The sequence below is a fragment of the Phaenicophaeus curvirostris genome, chromosome 9, assembly GCF_032191515.1.
Source record: "Phaenicophaeus curvirostris isolate KB17595 chromosome 9, BPBGC_Pcur_1.0, whole genome shotgun sequence".
NCBI classification, from domain to species: domain Eukaryota; kingdom Metazoa; phylum Chordata; class Aves; order Cuculiformes; family Cuculidae; genus Phaenicophaeus; species Phaenicophaeus curvirostris.
The window spans coordinates 15,557,227-15,582,370 of NC_091400.1; the positions used below are offsets into that span (position 1 = coordinate 15,557,227).

A 25,144-nucleotide genomic window follows, 5' to 3' on the forward strand; every position below is an offset into this window, starting at 1 on the left:
TCTCTGAAGCCACCTGTGCAGTGAGCAACTGTGTTGGAGAATTTGGCATTGTAGGTGGGATTTTGAAAGGTGGGTAAGAAATTAGAAGTGTGGTGCCTAACAAGGAAGAAGAGAGGCCAAAGAATTTTAGATCAAATCACCCTAACAATTCCTGGAGAAGAACCCACTGGCATAGAACCAGCAGTGGGAATTACGTCATACATCCACAATTTTTTTAACTGAGCAAAAGTTCTGGACAGGGAAAAAGAAGAGGATATGCTAATGTGCAACCTTTTGATTCAAATGCTAGTTTCTTAAGAAGGTTTGGAAATAAAATTATTTCCTCTAATCTATGCAATGAGTGGCACAACTGGCTGAAAAGCTGCATTACGTAATTAAGTATCAATAATTTATAGCTCTAAGAACATAACAGCAGTGAAACCCAGATCTTTGTTCTGGTCCACAGAGACAAAATACATAGTGTCCCTGACAATCAGCCTGAAATGAGTGCTTAGAGAAAAGCCTAAGGATAGCGGATGCATATATGGGACCTTCTAATCTCAAGCTTTAAAAGCCATATATGGTTCCCATGTGTTAGTACCTCTCAATGGATTTTTCTTCTAGCCTTCCCCCAAACCCACTTTAAAACATGAAATGATTAACTAAGAATAACCTATTAGACAATTCCATGGTAGTCTATCCAATTCCAAAACTATTTATATTTTCATAGGCAATGCAGATGGTACAAGAGGACACAAAATCTAAGATTCTCTAAGGTAGGAAATGAGATCTCTTTAGAGGACAGCAAGAATTTTCAATTTATCAACACCAATGATCTAAAATAAACTGGGCAAAGTATTACATGTAGGAATAATCAACTATCAAACCCCAAAATAAATAGTATGGCAGTATATCAGCTTCTCCAGAAAGTTTCTTGGGATTACAGTAAACAGAAACTTGAACATGACTCAATATCCCACCTGAATGATTTTGCAACAGTTTTACAACATGATGAATAAACAGACTCTTAGATGTTATAAATAATAAATAATAAAAGGAGGACTAGGGAGACCATACAGTCCCTATGGACGCAGAAGGAACAACAGTGACAGGGGATGAGGATAAGGCTGAGGTACTTAATGCCTTCTTTGCCTCAGTCTTTAATTGTAAAGAAAGTTGTAGCATCTGTGTACAAACCCAGGAGACAGAGGAGCAAAATGAGGCTCCTGTGATCCAAGAGGAGGTGGTCAGAGCCTTGCTAGCCCAACTAGACACCCACAAGTCTATGGGGCTGGATGGGATTCATCCAAGGGTATTGAAGGAGCTGGCGGATGTGCTGGCCAAACCCCTTTCCATCATCTTCCAACAGTCCTGGAAGACTGGGGAAGTTCCACTGGACTGGAGGCTGGCTGATGTTGTGCCCATCTACAAGAAGGGTCGCAGGGAGGACCCAGGAAACTACAGGCCTGTCAGTCTGACCTCAGTGCCAGGGAAAGTCATGGAGCAGGTGATCTTGAGTGCTATCATGAAGCACATGCAAGAGAACCGGGTGATCAGGCCCAGTCAACATGGGTTCACAAAAGGCAGGTCTTGCCAAACTAACCTGATCGCCTTCTATGACAAAGTGACTCGGCTGCTGGATGAGGGAAAGGCTGTGGATGTGGTCTTCCTGGACTTCAGTAAAGCCTTTGACACAGTTTCTCACAGCATTCTGCTTGAGAAACTGTCAGCCTCTGGCCTGGACAGGCGCACACTCTCCTGGGTGGAAAACTGGTTGGATGGCCGGGCCCAGAGAGTGGTGGGAAATGGTGTGAAATCCAGCTGGAGGCCAGTTACAAGTGGGGTTCCCCAGGGCTCAGTGCTGGGTCCAGCCCTGTTCAATGTCTTTATCAAGGACCTGGATGAAGGCATTGAGTGCACCCTTAGCAAGTTTGCGGATGACACTAAGCTGGGTGGAAGTGTTGATCTGCTGGAGCGTAGGGAGGCTCTGCAAAGGGATCTGAACAGGCTGGACCACTGGGCAGAGTCCAATGGCATGAGGTTTAACAAGGCCAAATGCCAGGTCCTGCACTTGGGGCACAACAACCCTATGTAGTGCTACAGACTAGCAGAAGTCTGTCTAGAAAGCTGCCTGGAGGAGAGGGACCTGGGGGTGTTGGTTGACAGCCGACTGAACAGGAGCCAGCAGTGTGCCCAGCTGGCCAAGAAGGCCAATGGCATCTTGGCTTGCATCAGAAACGGCGTGACCAGCAGGTCCAGGGAGGTTATTCTCCCTCTGGACTCGGCACTGGTGAGACTGCTCCTCGAATCCTGTGTTCAGTTCTGGGCCCCTCACCACAAGAAGGATGTTGAGGCTCTGGAGTGAGTCCAGAGAAGAGCAACAAAGCTGGTGAGGGGGCTGGAGAGCAGGTCTTACAAGGAGCGGCTGAGAGAGCTGGGATTGTTTAGCCTGGAGAAGAGGAGGCTGAGGGGAGACCTCATTGCTCTCTGCAACTACCTGAAAGGAGGTTGTAGAGAAGAGGGTGCTGGCCTCTTCTCCCAAGTGACAAGGGACAGGACAAGAGGGAATGGCCTCAAGCTCCACCAGGGGAGGTTTAGGCTGGACCTTAGGAAAAAATTCTTCACAGAAAGGGTCATTGGGCACTGGAACAGGCTGCCCAGGGAGGTGGTTGATTCACCTTCCCTGGAGGTGTTTAAGGCACGGGTGGAGGAGGTGCTAAGGGGCATGGTTTAGTGTTTGATAGGAATGGTTGGACTCGATGATCCGGTGGGTCTCTTCCAACCTGGTTATTCTATGTTTTACAAGCACACTTTCATTTCTAGTCAGTACAAGATGTGATTTTAGCTGCAATGCGGCATCCAATTTTGAGTATTGTATGTCAAGTACAATTTAGACTAATGCGAGTGTAGTTAAAGTCTTTCACATTTCTGATCAAATTCATGAACGAATGAGGATTATGCAACCTAGAAAAGACCATGAAGAAAAATGACATTTCATACAGAGGAAGGAAATAAAGTCTTGCTGTGCTCAGTGAGAAGAACAACAACCTCAAAATCGCAACAGAAGATATCTTGACACAAAGACAATCTTCCTGGTGGTTGGAATAGATGAGCAGTGAAACACGTTGCTTATGAAGGCTGCAAAATCTCCACCACTGGAGATCTACAAGGACACTTATGTAACTGTCTAAACCAGCCCTGACAGATGAGTCTGCCTTGGGTCAGGGCCATCAGCCAGATGATTTCTTATAGTCCCTTGAAGCACTGTTTCTAATGACACATAGACCTGCAAACAACACGCCACAAGATTAAATTAAACAAAAAGCGGGAAACAGTGGTTGTTCTGCACACAATTTTCCTGTTATTTCGCTCTATGCAAAATTGGTGGCTACCACACCAGACGTCAATATAACAGTTTAACTTGACTTTGTTTCTCAGATGGAAATTACTGGCATTCCTATGTCTAGACAAACTTCTAATCTGAGCAGACAAAGTAATTTGGAGTCAATATTTACACTCATGCATATCAGCCTCTCTGGAAAACAAGATAAACAACTTGATGTCCTAATGGTGGGAAGTGTCTCATTCCCACATTGTTTTAATGAATAGTGCTGTGCAGTCTGGTTCTCTGGCAACTGGGGAGTTTGAGCTCCCCTCCAGGGAGCCCAGGGACAGGATTCAGGGAGCCAATGAATTGAGTGGGAGCTACCCAAGCCAGCCAGTGAGAAACTTGATTCCTCAAGAAAGGCTAGGTGTGCAGAAAGCAAGTGCTGCTCAGGATTCAGAGATGTCAATTCTCTTCTAGGATTGGCTGCCTATGATGAACCAAGTCTCCTCTTGCAAAAAAAGCTGACTTGCAACAGGACACACTACCATGAAGTGAGACACCCAGTCCCCCCTCAGACCTGGAACAGAGCTCCCCACCAGTAATCAGGGACATACACTCATTTTGCTGGCTCTTGGACCAAACAGAAGTTTAAGTATTTCATACTGAATAGTCTCAAAAAGAGAGAGCAAGATAAGGTGCTTCAGAATATGCTATAAAAACCAAGTCTGGGACCTTATCATAGTGACATCCATCTGGCTTCTCAGCAAATGCAACAAGGTTTAATTTCCCTGATCAACTCAAATCTGGTGAATGAGCACGCTGCATCAGCAAAAGGGCAAGCTTCATCAGTGTAACAAGTGTGATCTGATCAGTATTATCTCATTCAACCAGATGGAAACTGTACAGCCTAATTTAGACATCCATGCTTTCTGGACACAGTTTATGAGAAGCTCTAAGTCACATCTCCTTAATCTTCTCATATTAAGTTATAATGCAGCCAGACCAGCCACTGGTAATGAAAAACATGAACAGCGCAGGAAATAACATGATATAGAATTACACTTGGGAAGTCAGAAGGGTTTACAACAGAATTTAAAACATCTGTATTTTCTCTCATCAGTGTAGCAAGAATGTTTTTTTCTGTTTCTCCAGCCCTAGGTTTATGGCATCTAAGCCCAAACCTTGCCTTCAACACGGACAGAATTTCTTTGCAGCAAACACACACCTGTAAACATAATTTCAGAAATCCCTGACTTTTTTATCCTGATAAAGTTTTTATCCTGATACTGATGTAAAGAATCCCTGTTGCTCCCAACAAGACATAAGGGAAAGACAGCAATCCGATTCTCCTTAAGCCTTGTGAATAAGACCATGCTCTAATCACTGGGTTCTTCAATATGAGGGAAAATAATGACATATGTGATCTCCGCATGAGTGCAACCCAGCAGACCAATGTGTTTAAGAAATGTTTGAGTATATCTCATGAGCCAGAGAGGTTGGTGACAAGTTTTTTTTGTAAATCCTTCAGAGGAACACAACAGTGTTGTCACCAAAGCTCATCCGTAGGAATGTAAATAACTTAAAGCACCTCTGAAAGTTAGCAAAGGTCCAGTGGCACCTAAATATCAGACTACAATTTCACCACATAAATCTCACTCAGAGTCTCAGTTCGTTGGTGAGAATGTTCTACCAGATCCTGCCATGTCCATCTGAACCACTCTGATACCCTATCTTCACCAAAAAAATCCTTAAATTCATGTGCTAGAGGTGTAATACAGTACCTAAAACTGTCAAGAAACAACCTCATTTCATTAGAACAGTCTAGCTGAAGCTGAGTCACCCTGGTGAAGCTTGGTTAATGTGCAGAGATCATGACCCTCCAGGCGAATTCTCTGTTACATGGATTATGTACTTACATTTGCACTTGGTTCAGAAAGAAATCCCTCCCTTACTGCAAGTCACAAGGAAATTGTTAAATGTTGTTAGCAAGAATTCTGGTGGTCTTGATGACAAAATCTGATCAGCTCTTATCAGAAAGTGTATCTATTGACAGTATTAGCAGCAGCTCTTCTTTTGACCAAGGCACTGCTTAGTAATTCTGCATCACTGGCACATATCCCAGCAAGCGTACCAGTTTCTGATGGATACTGACCACAGGAAAATAGGACTCCCCAGAAGAAACAGTGATATGCTCACTTCCCAGAAAAAACAGTGTGTCACAACCCGGACCCACAAGCCACACGCTTGTGTCCGGCCCTGACAGGGGGGAAAGTGGATTCGTTTGTCTGTGTGGCGATCCAGAGGCCGATAAGGTCACTTCTAGGGTGAATATCAAAAGCAGTATTTATTTCTGGCCCTGGCAAGCATAAACACACCAAGATACCGGGGCACATAACAAAGACACGGGGGGTGCAACCACCCAAAGTTTACACAGGGGCTAGTTCTTGACATGATCACACAGATCCATAGAACCACCTGGTATTTTTAGTGGACACTGTAGTGGGCAAGCTTGCTACTGTATGAGGGCAAACAGATGCATTTGCATTTGCACTACAAGTTTAACATTGTCCCTTGGACATTGGTGGAAATGCTTCAGCTCACTGATAACAGAAGTATGCAGTGGGGGAGCAATATACAATCGGAGTGTAGAAACAAAACTTAAAATGGCATAACTTCTAAGCACAGAATTAATAATGTCTAGAAGCAGAACAGTTGTAGCATGGTATGTAAAAGGAAAAATAAAAATAGAAAGCTGACCTTGGTGGCAATTTATGCTAAAATCTGTATTATATAGACCCAGGTTGAGTCACCTACAATCTTGGAACATCTTTTGTGAAGAAAATGACTCAACACTTCTAAAGCAATGAATTTAAATCACTAAGCAAACATCAAATATGCAATAGATCTATTATAGAAGTCGATACTATTTACTCACTGTGATATAGGTGCATGAAAATAGACCAAAAGACTTAAACACCAATCTGCATGCACGAGGATGGATAAATATGGCAAAAACTTTTAGTGGGTCACATCCACATGGAAAAAGAACCTCCATCTCCCAGAATCACCTAGCCCAAGAGGTCCTTCCATCTGGGAATATTTTTTATGCCCAAGAAATAAATAAGCTGAACTATCCCCATCTGTTGTGATAGTTTGTGGTTGTCAGGGGAACAATCTGAAAAACAGAGCTTGACTTATGGTACCAATTAATACAGCCCTTATCTGCCACAGGAAAGGCAAAAACTCAGACTTTCATTCAGGACAAAATAAAAAAGACACAAAAAAAGACAAGATTTGCCCCTGCTAGGCTAGCTAACCAGCTCCACAGAGGTCCCCGCAGCTTTCAGTTAACCTGTAACAGTGGAATCTGAATTGACTCCATGTTTCACCACTTCTGAGCATAAAAGAGCACATAAGGTGAAGAAATGGTATAGGTTAAGCAATCATTACAGGTTTCCAAGCATTCTGTTAATCACTTCCTTGTCCTAAGCACGCGCGGAGTACGTACTGTACACAGCATCCACCTATTACAGTAATGCCAGACTAGCTCTATCAAGATTATGATTACTCCCTTCCTCAGATTTCACGTTGGGATCGTTGCTAAGACTGTAGCAACCCAACAGCAAATACAGCTTTTGTACTTCATGGGAGGGAAAACTATATATATTTTTTTGATAATGGAACCATTAGACCATGAGTAATCAGACTGGTTTTGTTCCTGAAAGGACATCCCATTCATTTGATTAAACCCCATGCAAAGGTGCATGACTCTTCACACCTCTGATGTCCCCAGGCATGGTATTTTGTACACAGGTCAGTGAAAAGCTCACTAACAGCGTATTAAAAGCAGAATTTTGCTTTAAGTCTCGTGAGCAAGCAATAGGTTTATGCCAAATAAGTAAGGGTCCCATTCACACCTAAGGACCAAAGCCAAAAGTGATCCTTTCTAAAGAAAATCCAGGGTCTATCCAGATACTTCCACATATGATCTTATTTTCTAACCTTCTGTTCCTTTATGGCATTCCTTTCTTCTCTGACTGAAAATATTTTAATTTCTTCAATAATGCTGCTTTGGATGGTTCTCTCCCTATTTTTCTCCCTCTCTTCTGTTTCAAATATATTTGCTTTACCCTGAATCAATATGAGCGGCTTCTGATTTCATTCTGCACTAATTCCAAAGGAGCTGATGACTTTCACTTATAACATGATTTGTATTTATCTTCGCTACCATTTCCAGCTGCCTACCACCCATTCTGTTAATGCCATCCAAGTTTTCACATCAGTATAACCAGGCTTCTAATGATGGCTCTTTCCCACATCCCACTCTCTGATCAGAGCTAACAACATCACTGCTACTGCCAGCTGCCAAGAACTTTGGGGCTAGTTTGTCAGCTTGAATAAAGCCCCAAACCTGTGAGTCTGTGGCAACTAGAAAGTATTTGCTACATTTCAAGATCCACTTGGCATTTTACAGAATCAGTCCATAGGACAGCCAACATAAATTGTGGGTAGATACATCAAATTTCGATCATAAATATGAATAATCATCTTTAGTAGTTCTAATAAATTCTGAAACTTTTGCAATATGGCCACAGTTTTTTCTCCCAGCAAATGATGTAGAATAAAATATGTGTTTTGGGTTACTTGCCAGTCACTTGCATTGCTGGCTGCCAAAAAAAAAAATCTTTGCAAGTAATCTTGCTGTCTTCATTTAAGTTCATAGTTCATAGCAGCCACCCACTTAACAACAAATCTGCCCATGTTTCATAAACTCAAAGAAATCAACAGGAATTAGTAAGAGTGTCTCATGCACCTGTTTAAGCTGCCCTGCAAACCTCATTTAATAGTTAGAACCACTTATAGCTCAAGAGAAAACATGCTAATTAAAATCAATGTAGATTCTGCACTGGCAAAGATGTGGGAAGTGGTCCAGGAAAGATCTCACTCTTGTCAGTCCTTATTAGGAGATCGACCCTTAAAAGGACCAGGTTTCTGGAATCCCCACTAATGCCATTGCGTAAGTGGTTGATGGCAGGGTCACAGCCAGGGTACCGCCAAAGCAGTGCTCTCACCTAATCAAAAGGTGCAGCTCCACATGGCCAAGCCTGTAACTGCATCCTTAACCACCTACACTGGCACAGAGTCAAATGAATTCATCCAGAGACGTCTAAAGTTATACGACTGTTTGCATACTTTATGAAAACATTTTATCTTCTTTTATGAGACATTATGTGATTCTCTGTAATGATTTATGTGTTTCACTCCCACTCCATTTCTGAATCATCTGGAATGAAGAGCGTAAGCACTTGGTGGCCTACTGTCATTTACAATTTAAGCAGCTGTTTTCAGGAACTGAAGTCCAGACAAAAGCTGGTATTTTCTAGGTATGTCCTAATTTACCAGGCTTCTTCAGCAAGAACTCATACCACAGGCGGGCAAGACACTGGATCAGTTTAGTAAATGGATCCCAAAACCCAGGACTGTGACACTTCTCCATATCGGACCACAGTTAGTACAAGCAATACACAGGACTGCTGCTTCCAAATGCTGCTGTCAATATATGAGGCGATAGGTTAAATTCCTCTTCTTTTACCTTAGCATACTCCTAGTTATCCTGGGCTACCGAGAAGAGCTCTTGGAGTGGTCTGAGAGCCACCCCTCTGTTTTAAGCCACATGTGTCCTGCCAGCCGAGAGGAGCAGCCTGGGCATCCCCGAGCCCTTTGTGCACAGCAGGGTGGGCCGGCCCTGGAGGAGGTGGCCAGGATTAGGAACCTTAACCTGGAGGTGCCAGCTGGCCCACACCCTCGCAGGAGTTGTCGCACAGCCCAGCTCACCCCTGGCCCATCACCGCTGCAGCCTCGCCTTTGTGTGAGCCGCGCCGTGTTTACCTTCCCATTTCCTTGTTCCAGTTCAGCACAAGGGCCATAAACCCCCGGCTGGCGCAGCCGAGCCCTCGGCAACACGGGGATGGGAGCCAGCGCCTCGCTCCATGCCGGGAGGGCAGTCCAGGTGCCACCGTGGCGGCTGGCGGCGGGGCCCTAGGGCTGCCGTGGCGGCTCTCTCGTGCCCTCCGGCCACCCTCATGGCAGGGCACGGGGGCACGGCAGGGGTCAACAGGACGTATTTCCCCTTCTTCTCGGACTTCAGGGGCTGCAATGCGACAGCGGCACGTGTCGTCGAGTCCGTTGCCTTGGCCACCGTCTTCATGCTGGCCTTGGCGGGAAACATCTGGGGCGTCCGCTTGCTGGCGCGGCGGCAGCACAGGCTGTGTGCTGCCAACTGCCTCGGCCTCAACCTCTTCTGCGCCGACCTGCTCTTCATTGCCACCATCCCCTTTGTTGCTGTCGTGCGCTGGACTGAGTCCTGGGTGCTGGGCGACGCCGTGTGCCACCTGCTCTTCTACGCCATGAGCCTGAGCGGCACCGTCATCATCCTCTCGCTGTCGGCCATCAGCCTGGAGCGCGTGCTGAGCATCACCCGGCTGCGCCGTGACGCCCTCTGCCGCTGCAGTGCGCTGACCGCCGTCCTCCTTCTCCTCTGGGGATTCGCCGCCCTCGCTACCCTCCCGCTCTGCTGCTTCTTTACCGTGGTGCGGCTGCACAGTGCCGACGGCCAGGTGAGATGCTGCAACCCTGAGACCCCCTCCTGCTAAACATGCTGGGACTGTTGTGGCACTCCCCACTGCGGGTAGGAAAAATCCCCTTTTCTTCCCCCTAACGGAGTTCTCTGTGTCGAATCCCACGCCCAGGGCTCCAAAATGTGTGCAGGACACCCGGTGTGGGGCTCAGCTGAGTCGTAGGTCTGTAAGTTTTGGCTCTAAAACTGCTATGCTATAAGATTAACAGCAATATTTAGGTTGTGGATAATCCAATGTAGATGAAGTGCTTAGGGATATGGTTGGACTCAATGAGCTAATACGTCTTTTCCAACCTAGTGATTCTATGATTCTATGATTCTGTGATGTGATTTAGTAGTGAACAGGTACGGTTGGGCTTGATGATCTGAAAATCCTTTTCCAACCTAGTGATTCTGTGATTCTATGACCTAGTTTTAATTGTTTGGGTTTTTAAAACCATTAAGTAATACATTAATTTGCTGCTCTGTTTCAACAGAAATGGTTCACAGGCTCAGTTTAGTCTGCAGCTGTTTTCTCTGTAGGCAAAGAGGGAGATAAGGACTTTGTAGTAAAAATAAGCGTACAATATTAATTTTCTTCTTTGTAAACAGGAGATTAAGATTTGCACCTTGATTTGGCCCAGCACTGCAGGAGAAACATTTTGGGATGTGACCTTTGCCATCGTTTTCTTTCTAATACCAGGATTAATCATTGTCATCAGCTATTCCAAAATCTTACAGGTATATTTTTCCTTTATATTTTGTTGTAAAACAAAGGGAAGTTAACGGTACTTCACTAGGCACCAACATATTGTCACTAAGTATAAATGCACCTGAAGGGAACAGACACCACTTGCTCAGTAAATGGTAAGTATGTGAGATAAATTGAGGCACTGCAGCCTGTAAGCAACAGCCTGTATGTTTCAACTAAGAACATGCTTGAGCAGCACATTGCCAGAAGCCCAGCACGAAGTTTGCCTTTATTTATATGCAGTATTAAATACACTTCTCCATTGATGTACTCTTCATATTTAAAGACTGTAAATCTCCTAAATGCTAAAAAAGTCAACCATTTGAAATAAATAAAAGCTAGATTTTGGTTTCTTGAGCCTAAACTCCAGAGTCACAAGGGACTTGTAAAAAGCAAAAAGAGGCAGGACTATAAAAAATTCGTCCCCTTTTAGATCTACTGATTTTCTGCATGTATTTTTAGTACACAGATCTCGTTAGTATACACTTACTCCTGCACAATTTCAAACTTTGCAAATGAAAACTAAATTAAACACTCAGCTTCCACTTTCTTTCTGAGTTGATATTGTTTGACTGCTGAAATGTGGGCCAAAACACCAGGCACCATAAATTTTTAATCTATATCTAGCAGACATGATATTAATTGCCTAAATTCCTTTTAATAATCTGATTACATACTCTTTCCTCTTCCAAAACTAGAGTGAGAAAGAGCTAGAAGTCTTCAAGCTAGGTGCTAAAGTGCCTAGTTTTTAGCAACTGCCTCCAAAAGATTCTTGGTTCCCATAAAAGGTAATTAAACTTCTCATACTTTGTGTAAGCAAAATTACAGTTTTTGGAAAGGAAACTCAAAGTACACAGGTTATTGAGCAGGGAATTAACCAATTAAATGCTCAGCACCAAGGGGCTGTGTTTACTTACTCACTGTGTTACCAGAGCTGCATGCAGATGTTTCCATGAATCAAGGACCTAGAAACTGGGCTCTACATGTACTTGCCTATTAAGCAGGCTTAAACTCATGGTCCAAATCATCAGTTCCTAGTTTCTGTACACCCTATAAACTCATTATAACCTTGAAGTAAATGCATTAGGTAAACCTCTTCTAGTGAAGGAAAGCACTTGCAGTCTGGAAACTGATTTTTGCTGTAGGCAAGAATATGGAATAACTCAATGGGGGGTCTGGGCCCTTTGAAAGACCTGCAAAAAACTGCAGGCCAAGGAATGCCACAGTCCTTGGTCGGAGATCAGGACAGGAATGGTGTTGCTTTTGTTCTTGCATAATCTAGATTACAACAGGAAAATTTAGAGAACACAATGGCACATAGGGAGGTAGAAGCCCCCCAAAGTGTTTGGATTACTGGATTACAAATCTGCTCCATGCTGCCATGCTCATGTTTCTTTTCCAACTTGATAACGCAGATGATAAGATGCATTACCATTTCTCCTGACCTGAAAAAGGAATGAGGTCCGTAGTAGGATCTCATCTGTTATAACTGAATCTTCCCTCCTACAATGTTCTCCAGGAAGCAACCAGAATTCAGCTGGGGAATATCTTAATCCCGGAGTCATTCCCATTCTCATTTTGTGAGATTGCTCCATGATGCCAGTGCACACAGAGTACAATGCCCAGCATTACTGGAAGCAATTCAAAGTATTCATGTATTCAAATAACACAGCATCTCTCATGATGATGATTCGTTACAGATATGAGACCTTAAATTTGTTAACAAACATTCTACAATAATGTGCACCTTACAATTTAATTTGAAACTGAGTTATTACTTTTACATAACACTTCCCAGAACACCAGCAAAAATTTCGGATTAGAAGCCATGATTTGTAGTTATTTGTTTTTGCATTATACCCCTTCTCAAGCGAGTCTTAGACAAGAGGCTAGAACTAGTCAAGAAATTTGTGTTCTGGAATTTGTGTGTGCATGACCTGGATCTCCGAGTTGGTCCAGATGCTCACTATAGGTATCTAGAGTCCTCATACTAGGCAGGCCAAGAAGAGATCCAACACATATCACTGCCACTCCATTTCAGTTGATCATTTCCTCAATATGCAGTTGCATTTTATTTTCTGCAGTCTTGGTGGTTCTTTCATCCTTAGTTCTCCGCTATGTGGCTCCTGCAGGAAAGATGGAGGTACTTGTATGGCACAGATACGAAAGTATCCAATAAGGAGAGTCTGTAGCCATTTTGAGCAGTGGAGGTGGATGAGGGTACAGAACTTGGTTTTCCTACTTTTATATTAGAAGTGGTTATTAGTCCTTCGTATTTTATGAAGCCTTCATTCTTACAAAGGCAGGTTAGGTGGTCTCTAAGACAAGCTTTTGGATTTGATTGTTTGGAGGAGTAAGTTAGCCTAGTTTCTGGGTTCCAAATGGGTACAGCAGAAGATCATCAGGTTGGAAGAGTTTTATGTGTTCAAAACATAAGAATTCTCTGCCTTTTTTAGACCAGGTAAGCAGGAGACTGTCCGCTTCTCAGGCTTAGCAGCTTCTGAGAAGCTCATTTTTGGATCACAGGTTTTGATTTATATACCTACATTCTGTTGAAATATTTGGTAGATGTCTAGGTTCTTAATGAGTATTTATTCTAGGCCATCTATCTCTGTGACAGATCCAGAAAATTGCAGAAAGAACGACAAATTACTCTCTGTATATATAACCACTTTCACCCTTACCTGAACATACCCCTTCTTTCCCTGCACAGGAGCCAAAATGGCATCTCAATTATTTAGCCTGAGTGTTTGCTAAATATTTCAATTTTCTTTTATTTCCATCAGATGTGTGAATGTAACAGAGTTATTGTTCTGTGCCAGCTTAAGTGAAGACAGGGTTGTAGAGTATGAGTTTCTGCAAGCTGTTGGGTTTCAATATTTTACATATGATTCACACCCATGAATTCCCAGATTCCCAAACTACCCATAGTCTTTTTTTTTACATCAGACAGTATTTTCACAAGACACAGATCTTCGTAGTGACAAAAGGATCTTTAAGGTTTCAAGTGAGTTCATAGAAAGCAATACTGATGAGTGACTGAAAAACTTCCAGTTTGCACAAAACAATGTAAAATCCCATTCAAATTTAAAACTTATCACAATTTAGTTAATGTAATAAATTTATGCTACTTCCAATACCTACTTAATAACATCAGTGTAACTGTAAGAGAATTGGATTGGTTGTTTTCATGTGCATAGCAGGATTGTTAACTATGTTCCAGTTTGCATTTGTGAAAAAACATCAATGAGTTTATGTAGATAGAACGAATGAGGTCATAAGTTGAAGTTAATGGGATTTCATGAGTAATTAAGGCTCTGTTTTATGCTGAGAAGTATTTATGGCTGGTAGAGAGCCATGAGGAGAACAACCAGCTTGACTAATATTGAGATGAGCTCACAGCCAAGAGAGAAAAAAAAGCTATTAAAATGGGAATGTTTGAAATGGAACCATTGACAAATGTAAAAATGAAATTGTGCAAAGCCTTCTTTATAGTCAGTTTTCAAAACAGATACATCGTGTGCCAAGATTTACGTTCACACTTGTAAAAATGTGTTAATAATCCTTCTAGGTTTCAGTGAAAGCTATTTTGTTCTCTTTTACTACAGATTACAAAAGCATCAAGAAGGAGTTTAAATGCTGGTTTAGCCTACTCAGAAAACAATCAGATTCGTGTTTCCCAGCAAGACTACAAACTATTCCGAGCCCTCTTTGTGTTGATGATCTCTTTCTTCATCATGTGGAGCCCAATTGTAATAATTATTCTTCTAATTTTATTGCAGAACAACAAACACGATTTAAATATTTTGCCATCAGTTTTCTTCTGGATAGTGTTATTCACTTTTACCAACTCTGCCATCAATCCAATTCTGTATAATGTTGCCCATTTCAGACGTAAATGTCAGGAAATTCTCTGTTGTACAGGTAACCCTGTAAGGCATCAGACTGCTACAGAATCCACTGCAAGAAGAACTAACCGTGAACAACAAAAACTGTTTTTCATTACCAGATAATTGTTTAAAGTTTGAGCTGTGCCACACTTTGGGTGTCAGTCTGCACTCTCTCAGGTTGAATAGGTCACTATGTTATAGTATTATATGCCAGAGAAGGAGCGGGGGGAAAGCTAAATCTTTATTTTTAATTCCTGCAAATAAAATTCTCTTGACATCACTGCTTTGCCTCAGTAAGATCTGGACAATTTAATCCCATGGATTTAGTTCTCCACTTACACCAAAATAAATAGGAATATGGCAGTGAACTTAATGAATGTAAAATAGTTGAAATCAGTACTTAGCAGATGAATTAATTTCTATGAGGGTACATTTTCAGTTGGCATAAAGGTCACTAACTTTAATGAAGTTATAGAGATACTATATCAAAAGGGCACCTGATCCATTTTTACTTTTACTTTTACTGCATAAGAGAGATCAAATTTCTAGTGAAAATACGCATCCTCAGAAATTATCTGCTCTTTTTTTATATACCATTCTCAAAAGGAACTTGATTGTACACGTAGATAACTGACTGCCTGAACACAGGTTTGGGGAGACTTACCAAATTTGTGTAGGAAACAAGATGAGAAACATGTAGTTTTACCAAGTGAATGGCCAATTTGGCTCCATCTCAAATAAAAAGTACACATATAATGCCTGTTAATTTATAAATAAAGAATGAATAAATAAAGAAATGTTTACTTGTTGTGTGTAAAACAGTTCTTCAAAAAAGATGTGTTTTAATGTTTTCAGTAGTCATATAATAAAGTTAATCAGTGATACATAGAGTCATTAAGATTCCTTCCTCCTTTCTAAAATGCTATTGGGAATTATTTCCATATTTGCTAGGAAAAAGATGGTATTGTATTCGAAAAGAAAGTAAAAGTTTTAGAAAGTGAATACATATATTTAAGGGTTTTTTTTAATTAAACCTCTGTTAGTCAGAAATTAAAAACACAGAAAAAAAAGAAAGATTAAATTCTTAATTATTGCCATCTGTGACCAGTTCAAAACAGTGCATTAAACTAATGGTTTAGTAATAAAACCAATGTCTACATATGTACAGATATGCATACAAACAATTTGCATCCCCTGTAATCCAATTTTATTAATATGTTTCATTGGTTTATTAACAAGGTGAGCTACACAGCTCAGATAAATATATTCAAAATCTAAATGAAGCCATTTAAATGGTTTTCAAGAGAACACCTGATTAATGTGTTGACTTTACATCCATGGTGCTGTTATATGGTTTCTCTCCATAGTTTTGGATCTTCTTAAGAGCAAAATCCTGAAACATACAAGAACCAAAATTTCATTTTTCAACCACAGTGGAAAAAATTAAAATATACAGACTTAACAAATTTACAATGCATGCATATCTAATTTCTTTAAAATTCTCTGTTGAGACCATCAGTCAGTTCCTTCTAATGATAACACCAATATATTGTTCTGCAGGTTATATTTCCAAGACTTTTCAACTTGTAACAAAACAGGAATTCACCCGATTTGTTACACCTGTCCTAAGCATTTTAATACTTTGCCAAACAGGGTACTGGACTGATCAGTGGTAAAGGAGTTATTTATTTACTTTTAACAAGCTTCAAATTATTTGCCTTTTAAAAATTATTAATTTAAGAATCTCTTTCAATAAATTAAAAATCTCCTGACCTCCAAAACCTCTAATGGCAATAGCAAATTCGCTGAAGGCAGATAGCCCTCTTTATTTCACAATTTTTTCTTCTTGCAAATGCTAACAGCAGATTCGGCTTTAAACTCTACTAACATGACACGATGCTGTATTTAAAAGTAGTCCAACACTCACATTGCATAACTTAGAGCTATTACTCTGAGAGACTAAATGTATCATGGCCTGATCCATATTTTGAAAGGAGCTACCATTAGAAATGAAATGTAATTTGCAATGAAAAAAACTTGTCATTTCCTAGCCTTCTCTTTTGCCTTAAGGAGCTAGCGTACACAAATTCTAGATATTTTTTTTTGTTTCCATCAAGGTAAGTTTTGTACACTACTAGGTGAACTTTCAAAAGGCATTCTTAGCTTTTATTTTTAAATTACACTATTTGTTCTATATTCTATGAAAACCACTAGCTTTCTATTATATATATTATGAGATATTTGAAAAAGTTATATTACAAATTATGAAGTAATGAATATATTCAGTTTTTCTTTTTGGTTTATACTTTCTTGAAAAGATTGACAATACATTCATTGCTTTGGAAGCCTCATATAGTGTATAAATAATAGACATACAGATTCCACCATTTTTAATTAGACCAGTATTTGGACTAGCCCAATATCTTGCTTTTAGGGTGGGATATTACTTTCTCTGGGTTTGACAGATATGCAAGGAACGGTAAAAAACATCTCTCAAAATTACAGCGCAACAACTGTATATCTAGACTTTAGCTTAGATTTAGTAAAAAGCATCCCATATCATCTCATTGTTTTCTTTTCTCATCTTTGGAAGTTTTTATCCTTGCTATACTTTATTTGAAGAGCAGCAAAGGCAGCACTCAAAACAAAGTATCATGGATTTATATAATGATGTTGTTTCTTTTCTGTACTATCCTGTATGCAGTTGTACACATAATTCACAAAAGCCAATTTAATTTGCATTTATGATGTCCCTTTGTCCTGACTGCCTTACATCTCAACTGTGCTTTATGTTTACTCCAAATTCTCGTTCAAGACAAATTTTTTATTTTCATTGTTGTCAGACACTTTTCCCAGTCACTAATCAATACTCTAAACACCACCCACCTTAGCAGATCTTTCAGGTACTCTGTTATCAGCACGCCTACTTTACAACATGGCAGTATATTACTCTCTGTTTGAAGATCAGATGAACAGGTAATAGGGCTGCAAGAGCTGACTGTGCTCATCTGTCCTGACTTTCTTCATAATACACAGCAGTTCCTTCAGTCAATCCCAGTTTATTCTAACATGTCATTTAGAAAAGCCTTTAATCTTGATTTACAGATTTCAGTGATGAAAAGCATACAATAGCTCTTGGTAAACTGTTCCAAAGGATAATGACCTTTGGAGTTAAACAAATGACTATTTATTTCTGCTCTGAATGCGTCCAGTTTAAAGTTCCATCAATTTTAATTTATTATTCCTATGTTTGCAAGTCCTTTATTATACGATTCCCATTGCTTGTGTGGGCAAGCACGGACTTTGCTCACATCAGCCTTTAACTTCGTTTTGATGAGAAAAGATAAATGTCTTTGAAGCACTCCCCAGAGGACACATTGTACAAACTTTCAACTGTTTTCTCTGTTCTTTTTTGAAACTTCAAATCCTCAGTACCCTTTCCAGTTATGATTACCATCAAATGTGACATAGCAAGCATACTTACGCCAAGCACAACAGTCTCATATGAGTCTGTAAATTCATCTTTTGCATACTTGGTTTATACATCCAAGAATCGCATTAAAGATTTTGGCCACAGCATTACACTGGGAGTTCACATTCAGCTGATCCAGCAGTCAAGCCTTCTGCAGACACCATGTCTCCCAGAATGCAAGGTGGATGAGGGGTAGGGACAGCTACACTACTATTTTATTTGTCCTAAATATTCTGATCTATCTTTTTCATTCTCTACTATTCCCCACTCCGAGTGTAATCTTTATCAGTAAGTATATTATGTTTTCTTCTAGATCATTGACTAAAGTAGTGTAAATTACCATTTGGCTTTTTCCAAGGTACTCCAGCACAAGTGAGTTAATCTGTATCCTTTCCTGGGTTGCAAACTCAGCCTGACTACATGACTCAAGATATGGTTATACTTCCAGTAGGAAGGATATGTCCCTTTTCCACAACCCTTTGTGAAATGGTTGGCATGAGCGCTTGCGAGAAAGGACCTGCTATAAAGGTATCCTTTCCAAAACTTCTGATCCTTATTAAAAGACTTCTACGAATAATTTTTCAAAGAAGTTTTTGAAAATATATTCCATTCCCTTCATAAACTATTTTATTTAGAAAAGCAAAGGGTTCTGATTAAGGAGACACATTTCCTCTTTACAGCAACCATGAAGTTTATCCTTACTTTGTTTACTTATACTACATTGATTTAATTGTTTTACAACTTCCTCTAATTATTGTCTCAGCTGATGCGATATGCCACATAAAAAGTTATACACCTTAGCTCTCCTTGCAATAAAGGTAAGCTGGAAATTACTTACTAAAACTGGAAATTTTCAGAAGACAATATTACAGCCACTAAGAAGACTTCATGTATTTGACATTTAATGAGCAAGAGACTCCCAATACTTTAGCCATTAAACCTTGAAATAAAATTATTTAGAAAAAAGATGTTCTTACCATTATGAGCAATAACTCTGTATTTTCTGTCCAAACAGAGGTCTATCTGCCTTTGTCTGACAATTTTCTGTGCCTCTGGAGGCAATCCTTTGGGGTCCCGGGAGAACACAAAGGAATAGCTATCAGCACAAGTGCCATCTTCATTTAGTTGGCGGCAGGAGTAATGCAGAGCATACGTATCATAATCTGTGTCCACTACCCAGTGATCATCGTCTGGAAAAAAACACAGCAAAGAAGCAAAAATGTCAGAGACACGAGTAGATCTAGTAAATCTAAAGAGATTGCTGCCATAACTCTGTATAGAAAATAATATGATGAAAGTTGATATAAATGATAACAGATTAGCTTTTAGTTTATTCCTAATGACATGGTATGAGGGGAAGGTGTGGGATTTTTTTCCAAAATAAGCATCTTTATCAAGGACAGTGATGGAGAGAAGAAGCACCACTGCTTGTCCTCTAACATGGGCACTAAACTAGAGCAACATGAAGAAATGCTAATAAATGCCTTGTAAATGCTAATAAATGCCTTTATAACTTGAACATAGTTATAAAATGTGACAACAAACACAAAAATCTGAATCTCTACTTGGCTCAATAAACTAATTTTGCATAGAGTGCAACAGATTACAGGAAAACGCGAACTTATATATACTGGATCATATCTTGTTCTTGAAACAGATAAATCCCTACATTTGCAGAGATAAGACCAAATGAAATAAACATCTCTTCCCTGATCAACCAAGTTTGATGTTAGGCTTTTCAGAAAGAACAGAAGTATCTGGTATCTGAGTTCTGAACAAGACTTAAAATACTTCATATGCCTTTCATTTCTTTCTGAAGCTGTGACCATTGATTACCTTGCTGGTTTACAGGCAAAAGAAATATAAATGTATACAAAAGCCTGATCTGCACTTGTTTAAAGAAAGCTGTTCCATACAGGAAATACTGATTAACATGTTCACATTAAGACTTTCCAGTATGATAGTTATTATGTGTTTTAAGTGTGTTTCAGAAATCCAACGCTACTTTTTCCTTCCCCAGCACGGGCATACAACATAACTAGGCTCTCGCTCTCACGTAGTTCTGCATCTTCCATAGCTAAGTACTCACTTCCTTTCTGCAGAAAAGATGCAACACCCCAGTACTTCATCTTGAACTTGGCAGGATCCTCTGTGTCAGTGAAAGAGCCGATCATGTCAGCACAGACATCCCAGTTACTGTAGTCAGAGAGGAAGAACACTTAACTTTCAAACCTAACAGCATAGATTCAGTGTGACTAGCATGGGACAGCAGGTAGGCTTAGAGCATCAATAGGCAAAGCAGAAGCTTAATGAAATTGAACAAGAGCAAGATTACAAACAACTTACTTGAAGAGTCTAACTCTGCCCTTTGCCGTAGCACTCATTTGTCCATTCTCATCTACAGTGAACTGGGCTACCACGTTGTCCTGCAGAAACAGCCCCTCAGGATCTTTTTTTGCCATGGCATACCAGGTGCCACTGTACTGCAAAGAAATAAAGGTTGCTGTTAAACCTAGAAGTATGGAAAACATTACAAACACATTACAGGTGACAGAGGGGAGGACATGCCTCAGAAACAAATCTATCTGTTCCAACAGCACAAACCCATCAATCTGTCCTGGTGCAGCCAGGGTTTGTGAAAGAATTGACGTTTTCTGGTATCATTTGTATCTGCAGTTTTCTGATATTCAGAATACAAAATTTGGTGGGAGGAGGATAACAACCAGCAGATCTTGACAGCTCTATGTATAAATGTTTTTTTCCTTGCAATGATGTCTGAGAAAACCACTAGAGTATTCATTTTTCATAGACACAAGCAAGTCGCTACACTTCTTTTCTGTTTAGACCATACTTTTACCATTCTGTTGAGACCACCCTGCTAAATGTAAGTCTCTGCAGTATTCCTTTATCAGAAGCATCATAATCCAGCAGCTGCAGAGGTGTGGGCGACATCGCACACTTCTGCTGTGTCTCAGTATTGCATTCTGTGACTTAAAAAGTGCGAACACGCTGGTGCTACTGAATGCCAGGTCTTGTAGCTGGGAGGAGTTAGGCAAGACATCACAGATCCAAATGAGAAGGAAGATTTACCCTGTTCTTGTTGAAGTTCTCCTTGACTTTGAAGCTGCTTACTCGGCAGTCCCGCTCTGACATGCTGCTGCCCAGCATGGCCAGTGCCAGCAGCAGCAGCCAGGGCAAAGCTTTCTTGGTGTGGGCCATCCCGTCCCTGCAGCGACAGCAAACAGAATAGCATCAGAAATAGGCTCTGCCACATGAGCAGAGCAGGGAGGAAGGCTGCCCTGACAGGTCCCCAGAGAATGGTGCAGCTTTCCCTGAGGGATGCAGGCAAGAACCCGTTTGCCCCAGCCCACCACAGCAGGATCCCTTACAGACAATGCCTGTCCGTGTAGCCTCTCGAGAGCCCAAGTGTTGATGGCAGCGGCAGGGCATCCAGACAGGGAATGCTTTATGTAGTTCTGGGGCTTTCGCAACCTCTTGAGGTACAAAGCCAGCACTGGAGGGGGAGCCAGGAGGCGGGTTGATGCCTGCTGCAGGCTGGTGGCCCTTCACAACAGCCTCTTGCGTAACACCCAGGGGCTCAGGTGGTCTTTGACCTCGACCAAGCAGGCGCCAAGTGGGCACTAGGACCAAATGCCTTTCTTTCATGTTCCTAATCCAAAAGCAGAGCTCACATCTGGGGGAAGGGGCATGCACATATCAGGGGAGAACAAAGGAAAAGGGAGGCACTTCAGCTTTGCATAGAGGAGAGTAGGTGGCCTTCCACCTCCTCTGTGATTTTACACACTGCAGTCCAAAGTCCATCTTACCCAATGTGCTCAACCCAGTTACAAGGTGCAGACTTGTATCCTTCACCTCCTCTCCAAATTCCTTTCCTGTCTTCCCCTGATAAACTGTGGCAAACATCATACTTGTACGTTTCTGCTAATGTTTCTGAAAGCCGGGTCATGACAGAACCTTCAGGTTCTTGCGACTAGCTTCCTCTTGCTTCCTAAAGGCTAGATCGGATGCTAACCCATTTCATGATCAGCTCACAGGGACAGGAACTGAGGGTCTGCAAATCTTCAGGCAGGGAAAGGAGTGCTTTTGTGCAGTACTGCAAAGGGAGCAGAATATACATATGGCCTAAAAATACCTGAGTGCACGTATGTACCACATCTGTCCCTTTTGACATCAACCTTAAGTCAGAGCTTCCAGAACTTCTATTTCATTTTTGGCAGACTGCTTTCAGTTATATAAACCATTGTTGTTTTCTCCTGTCAAGGCAAGTTTTGCTGCCTCTCAGTCAATATTTGTTCTATAGTTTCAACATCTTTAGGAAGCATTAGAAAAAAACCTGTTAATTATTTTCTAAACATGTAGTCAGAACAGGATAGGGATGATTGTTACCAAGATAACTAATTCATCTATTTTTTTCAGCTCCAGATTTTGAAAGAATAAAGACAGAAGCCTTTTAGTTGAAAGGTTCATTGGTTTAAGAATTAAGCAAAATTGTAATTTAAATATGGATTTACAACGTAGTATTAAAAAAGCCTTAATATTATCTGATGTACAGAATTAAAACAATTTAATCACCATGGCCTTTCCCAGAAAGGTAATTCAGCTTCCTATTCCTTTCATATATTCATTAAAATATGAAACTTTTTACTGTTGCTACCCTTTACAGTCTTTTTCAGATGTATAGCAAACAGTGGCACAGTCTGTTTTATCTGTCATTCTTTACTTTGTGCTTTGTGCTGGAGTACTTTTGTATATTTATGTATTTTTGTATATTTATATTCAGAAATTTTCAAAGAAGTCTACAGTCACTCACCCAAATGAATCAAAACCTGGTGAGGTTTGACTATCTTTGAAAATCTAGGTTAGTAGTCATGATATACCTCAGCACATTGTCCTCAGCAGTTTTACAGACAGGAGATGAATCCAGCTTTTACTGAAAAACAAAAAAAAATACTTCTATTTGTGATTTTTAATAAGATCAGTTCTAAATATGTGCAAGAGCCATTACAATCTCTTAAGTTAAGATGAGGTCATCAACAAAAACAAGTCAGAAACATGTATTTTTGTATTAGTGTTGGCACACTGTTTCTTTATTTGTGTGCCTCCACTGCTATCTGCAACATCTGGCAACTCATATCTGGTGGATATGCCTGGCAAAAACTTAGTAATTATAACTTAATTCATTCAGCTCCTCAAGTTTGGGATCTCTACAAGCTTTAGGCAAAACCTGAGGAGACTCCTTTGAAGTGTTATCATAGTAGATTTTTGGAAGTACAGCTATGGTAGAGTCACACCAGAATTTCCCAGTCAGATTTCAACAACTGAGAAGAGCATCTGGAGCAAGTCAGTACCATTTGAAGGCTATATAGTAAAATCTTGGCTTTATGCCTTTTATTATTTAGCTTTTCTTCCAGCTCTTCTACCCAAGACACAGCTTATGTTAATGAAGTCCTATCACAAGTACAGTTAAAGAACTTCTTTGTGTCAATGCAACAAGCTTTTCCGGCAAAAAGGCTCTCTGTCTTCAATTATGTCTCGATCAGGAGTGTAATTGGAGGAGCAATGGAAGGTTGCTGGCAGACTAACATCATTACGGCAATTCAAGGGTGAATATTTTCTCAGTCTTAACAGATGTAGCTATGCCAGCAGAACTATGTAAACTCATAAACAGTGTAAACTTTGCCTCAGTTAATCATAATTTGGATTGACTTGGGCCATGGGTTTGGTTGAGAAATGATGTCAGCAAAAGATTCTCATCCAGATCTTTGGAACCTAGATATACCGCTTGCAGATTTGTACTTTTCATGCAAACAGAGAGGAACAGAATCTGGGCCAGGGTTTCAATTGATTTCGAGAGCAACGTGCATAGATCGAGTCAATGGCATCAAATGATTGCTGGGTTCTGGAAAAGTTCAGACAATTAAATTTAAAAGAATTATTTAAATATTCATAGTATAAACATGCAAATAACTTCTAACGTAAAGCATACACTGACAAAACTTTTGCTAAACTCAACACCAGGCTTGACAAATTTCACGTATGACTCCTCATTCCAGTGCTTGAAGGTGGCAGCTTATTTTGAGTATTATAGAAAGTTTCTTAAAAGTCAGTATGTATTTTTTGGAACTGTATTTAATCGAAGGGGGGAAAAGTCTTCTGCCTTTGAATTTTGTCTAAGTCCAAAAAATGAGCTAACACCAGGCAGTGATTCTGTGAAGTATTTTTTACATTAACAGCCAGTAAAATTCTGCAATATTTTCCATTAGGGAGAGAAACAGAAACTACACAGAACAGGTCAGGGTTTCATAAGGAATGGCAGGAAAACACTTCCATTGTAGGAGTTATTTTAGCTTTTTTATGACTTTGTATTAAAAAGGAAGAAATCAGAGTCAAATTACTATTTAAAATATTTTTAACACTGAAACATTGAAGTTTTAAATATTCAAAGAACTAAAATTTTTCTTATGGTCACAAGAATAAGTCTAGCTCTTAGGAGAAAGCTGACTCACAGAATTGGCAATAGGAAATAGAGCACCCATTTCCAAAGACTTTTTGCTGTCTACTTATGGTTATTTATTTATAGAGTGCTGTTCACAAACATGGGTTTCCATTAAATTCTTGGAGGCAGATTTTGCAGGGGAATGAATGACTGCTGTGTGCACAGAGGAGTAGATCCAAGTGTAGCCACTGCCCTGTGGAACCAGACTCGTTTTAACAAGTGACAACAAATGGCATGAACTGGGCCAAGGAGCTCCGTGTACTTTGTAAGGGCTGTCACCATCACAACTGTTCCCCTTGGTGGCACTCTGAGTATAGAGGTCAAGGACAGAATGGAATTGAAAAGATTTGCTTTTGCACCATGCCAGCCTGTGTGCTACCTGTTTTTGCAACTTAATGGTGTGACGGTCTGCTTAAGGAGTAAATTTACACTGAACCCTTTATAAACAGTATTTAAACAAACCTAGTTTAAGATGGTAACCTTATTCTCTTTAGCAAACCTTTGTGAGGGTTGTGATTCTGAATTCAAATGTTTTTTATAGATGTATTACTAAAATGGAAGCAACTTGAAAAAAAGCTGTTGTTTGCCAAC

The 25,144-nt window shown here is 40.5% G+C and overlaps 2 protein-coding genes across 2 annotated transcripts; one reads left to right on the forward strand and one right to left on the reverse strand.

The window, feature by feature from the left end:
* The first annotated feature begins 9,390 nt into the window (after nucleotides 1-9,390).
* Nucleotides 9,391-14,787, forward strand: FFAR4 (free fatty acid receptor 4). The gene is made up of 3 exons (XM_069864094.1): nucleotides 9,391-9,924; nucleotides 10,536-10,664; nucleotides 14,283-14,787. Exons 1-3 carry the CDS (start codon nucleotides 9,391-9,393, stop codon nucleotides 14,685-14,687), a joined length of 1,068 nt encoding a protein of 355 aa, XP_069720195.1. The 3' UTR covers nucleotides 14,688-14,787.
* An 845-nt stretch (nucleotides 14,788-15,632) lies between these two features.
* Nucleotides 15,633-21,547, reverse strand: RBP4 (retinol binding protein 4). Its single transcript, XM_069864095.1, has 6 exons — nucleotides 21,426-21,547; nucleotides 21,127-21,262; nucleotides 20,383-20,519; nucleotides 20,126-20,232; nucleotides 19,014-19,226; nucleotides 15,633-15,957 (listed from the first exon to the last, which is right to left on the reverse strand). The coding sequence occupies exons 2-6, from the start codon at nucleotides 21,253-21,255 to the stop codon at nucleotides 15,944-15,946; spliced, it is 600 nt and encodes a 199-aa protein (XP_069720196.1). The 5' UTR covers nucleotides 21,256-21,262; nucleotides 21,426-21,547; the 3' UTR covers nucleotides 15,633-15,943.
* Between the last annotated feature and the right edge of the window lie 3,597 nt (nucleotides 21,548-25,144).

What these genes read in the sequence shown, in the direction of transcription:
- RBP4 (XM_069864095.1), bottom strand. Translation starts at nt 21,255, where the DNA reads ATGGCCCACACCAAGAAAGCTTTGCCCTGGCTGCTGCTGCTGGCACTG. An exon ending in AGAACTTCAACAAGAACAGG is followed by an intron (nt 20,520 to 21,126) that starts GTAAATCTTCCT and finishes ATTTCTTTGCAG; the next exon opens with TACAGTGGCACCTGGTATGC. An exon ending in ATCTTTTCTGCAGAAAGGAA is followed by an intron (nt 19,227 to 20,125) that starts GTGAGTACTTAG and finishes GTTTTTTTCCAG; the next exon opens with ACGATGATCACTGGGTAGTG.
- FFAR4 (XM_069864094.1), top strand. Translation starts at nt 9,391, where the DNA reads ATGGCAGGGCACGGGGGCACGGCAGGGGTCAACAGGACGTATTTCCCC. An exon ending in TGCACAGTGCCGACGGCCAG is followed by an intron (nt 9,925 to 10,535) that starts GTGAGATGCTGC and finishes CTTTGTAAACAG; the next exon opens with GAGATTAAGATTTGCACCTT. An exon ending in GCTATTCCAAAATCTTACAG is followed by an intron (nt 10,665 to 14,282) that starts GTATATTTTTCC and finishes CTTTTACTACAG; the next exon opens with ATTACAAAAGCATCAAGAAG.